This window comes from Myotis brandtii, unplaced genomic scaffold, assembly GCF_000412655.1.
Source record: "Myotis brandtii unplaced genomic scaffold, ASM41265v1 scaffold208, whole genome shotgun sequence".
Classification (NCBI taxonomy): domain Eukaryota; kingdom Metazoa; phylum Chordata; class Mammalia; order Chiroptera; family Vespertilionidae; genus Myotis; species Myotis brandtii.
The window spans coordinates 4,325,132-4,328,290 of record NW_005357764.1 but is presented as its reverse complement, the minus strand read 5'-3'; the positions used below and the strand labels follow the sequence as shown (position 1 = coordinate 4,328,290).

The 3,159-nt window shown below is 39.3% G+C and overlaps 1 protein-coding gene across 2 annotated transcripts in view; it reads left to right on the top strand.

Moving 5' to 3' along the window:
- The first annotated feature begins 2,363 nt into the window (after nucleotides 1-2,363).
- FNIP1 (folliculin interacting protein 1) overlaps nucleotides 2,364-3,159 on the top strand; it is an 88,552-nt gene continuing 87,756 nt past the window's right edge. For both annotated transcript variants that reach the window (XM_014539099.1, XM_014539098.1), the window contains exon 1: nucleotides 2,364-2,386. In XM_014539099.1, coding sequence (XP_014394585.1) covers nucleotides 2,370-2,386 — 17 coding nt within the window. In that variant the 5' untranslated portion in view covers nucleotides 2,364-2,369. The remainder of the gene's footprint in view (nucleotides 2,387-3,159) is intronic.

The following is a 3,159-nucleotide window of genomic DNA, read 5'->3' as shown; positions in this document are numbered from 1 at the left end:
ATCCCCTGAGGGGTCCCAAATTGGGGAGGGGGCAGGCTTGGCTGAGGGACTCTCCCCCTCCCCCCCCCCCCCAGTGCACAAATTTTTGTGCACCGGGCCTCTAATATATATATAATTTATTTTAGAGAGAGGAAGGGAGATAGGGAGGGAGAGGCAGAGGGAGGGGGGCAGGAAGAGAGAGAGAGAGAGACATCAATTAGTTGCCTCCTGCAGGTGCCCAGAATGGGGATCAAACCCACAACCTGGGCATGTACCCTGACTGGGAATCGAACCTGCCATACCTTTTGGTGTACAGGATGATGCTCTGATCAATTGAACCACACTGGCCAGGGCTTTTCATATATTTTGGAAAAAAGTTTTTTGTTAGATAATATGTATTGTTAATTTTCTCTGGTCTCTGGTTTGCCTCTTTTTAAAAAAAAATACGTTTTTATTAATTTCTGAGAGATGAAGGGAGAAGGGGGAGAGGGATAGAAACATCAATGATGAGAGAGAATCATTGAACAGCTGCCTTCTGTCCGCCCCCTACTGGAGATCGAGCCCAGAACCCAGGCATGTGTCCTTGACTGGAATTGAACCAGGGACCCTTCAGTCCATAGGCCGACACTCTATCCACTGAGACAAACCAGCTAGGACAGATTGTCTGTCTTTGAAATGCATATAAGTTTTTTTAAAATAAGCTATTTATGGAAGAATAATATACTTAAAAATATACACACATTTTTAATTATTCAGTTCAACAAATTTACACACAGTGCCAAATAATTAGTACTCAGCTCAAGAAACAGAACTTTGCTTGTGCCCCTCTTGATCCCCACTATCCTGACTTTTAACACCAGGGATTGATTTTGCCTGATTTCAAGCTTTATTTAAGTGGAATTATAGATATGCATTCTTCTTTGTCTTCTTTTTTTGCTCAACGTTATGTTTTAATATATCCATATAATCTCTGTGGTCTAGTTTATTCTCATTGCTGTAAGCCAGGATTTCTCAAACTTGGCCCTTTGACATTTTTGATGGGATAATTCTTTGTTATGGGTGGCTCTCCTGTGCATTGAAGGATGTTTATCAGAATCCTGACCTTTATCCACTAGATGCCAGTAGCACCCCCCCCCCCTCCAGTTGTTACAACCTAATCATATCCAGACGTTGACAAATGTCCCCTGGGGGGGCAAAATCACCCCTGCCGAGAACTACTGCAGTACAGTATTCCATTGTGTGAGTAGGCCACAGTTTATTTACCCAGGCTGTTGTGTTGATGGATATTTGGATCATTTATAGTCTGAGCTTGTAATGAATAATGCTGTTATGAACATTTATGTACAAGTTTTTTTTGGAAGATATATGTACCTTGAATTGAATTTATAAGTTAGATGGTATGTATATGTTTAGCTTTATTATATTTTGCCACATTATTTTCTAAATTGGTTATACCAGTTTTAATTCTATCAGTTATATATCAGAATCCCATTAGCTTCACAGGCTTGAATGTGAACTGTGTATTTTTGAAGTTTAGGGCCCGAGTTAATCTTTTTTGGTGTACTCTGGCACAGTAAATGACACACAGAAGATGCCAGTTGCTGAGTGCATAAAGGCATGATTTTTGGCCTTTAATGTCCTATGATCCTTGTGACATATGGCTTAACTCTGGCCATTGAGAAGCAGTTAGTTACCCATTAGGGGTTGTTCTTTTCTAAGTTGGTGACAGGGTCTTCCTCCCTGCCAACAACAGCAGTTTCTGGGCTTTGTAGATGAGGCCATATTTTCATTTTCTTGGTAAGTTTTATTGACTGGAATCGAACCAGGAACCCTTCAGTCCGCAGGCCGACGCTCTATCCACTGAGCCAAAATGGCTTGGGCTCTTTTTTAATTTTATTGATTTTTAGAGAGGAAGGGAGAGGGAAAGAGAGATAGAAACATCAATGATAAGAGAAAATCATTGATCAGCTGCTTCCTGTATGCCCCCCTATTGGGGATCAAGCCCACAATCTAGGCATGTGCCCTTTACCGATATCAAACCCGGGACCCTTCAGTCCATAGGCTGATGCTCTGTCCACTGACCCAAACCAGCTAGGGAGAGAGTTTCATATCTTAATACAAGTGTCAAAGCCAAATGTCAGTAATGGTAATTTCAAAGGTTTACTGAAATCAATCATTTTTAAGCTTTGTCATTCAAACAAGATTTGCCAGTCAAATGAGAATCTGTTTTTCCTTTTATGATGTGACTATATTTTTACAGAGGGATATCTTTTTTAAAAAATATATTTTATTGATTTTTTCACAGAGAGAAAGAGAGAGGGATAGAGAGTTAGAAACATCGATGAGAGAGACACATTGATCATTTGCTTCCTGCACATCCCCTACTGGGGATGTGCCCGCAACCAAGGTACATGCCCTTGACCGGAATCGAACCTGCGACCTTTCAGTCCACAGGCCGACGCTCTACCCACTGAGTCAAACCAGTTAGGGCCAGAGGGATGTCTTTTGTGTGCATATGAATATATTTAACCTTTGCAGGTATTGTGCATATTCCTTAAATGTTAAAGGCAGATGCTCTGCCCTTCTTAGTTTTTCAAAAGCACATATCATTACAATTGTATCACAACCACCATCATTATTACCATGTTGCTTATGTATGAAACTTCATATATTGTATATATGCATATAGGTGTATACTTTGAGGTAAAATTCATATGACATGAAATTAACTATTTTAAAGCGAATAAGTGGCATTTAGTACATTCATAGTGTTACACAACCACTACCTTTATCTATCTATTTATAACTAGTTTCAAAACATTTCCATGACTTCAAAGTCCTCCTTTCCTTTTCTCTCTGTCCCTGGCAATCACCAATCTGTATTCTGTCTCTTTGGATTTATCTGTTTTAAATATTTCATGTAAATAGAATTATATAATATATGACCTTTAGTGTCTGGCTTCTTTTACTTGCATATTGTTTTCAAGGTTCATCCATGCTGTAACATGTTTCTTTATTTCATTCTTTTTTATGGTTGAATAATATTTCATTGGATGTATACACTGAGTAGCTAGATTATTATGACCACCTGACGTTTGTAGGCAAATTAGCTATAATTTTGCGCTGAAGTTGCTAGAGGGCCAAACCATTATAAATAGGGAAGCAGGTTGTTTACCACGA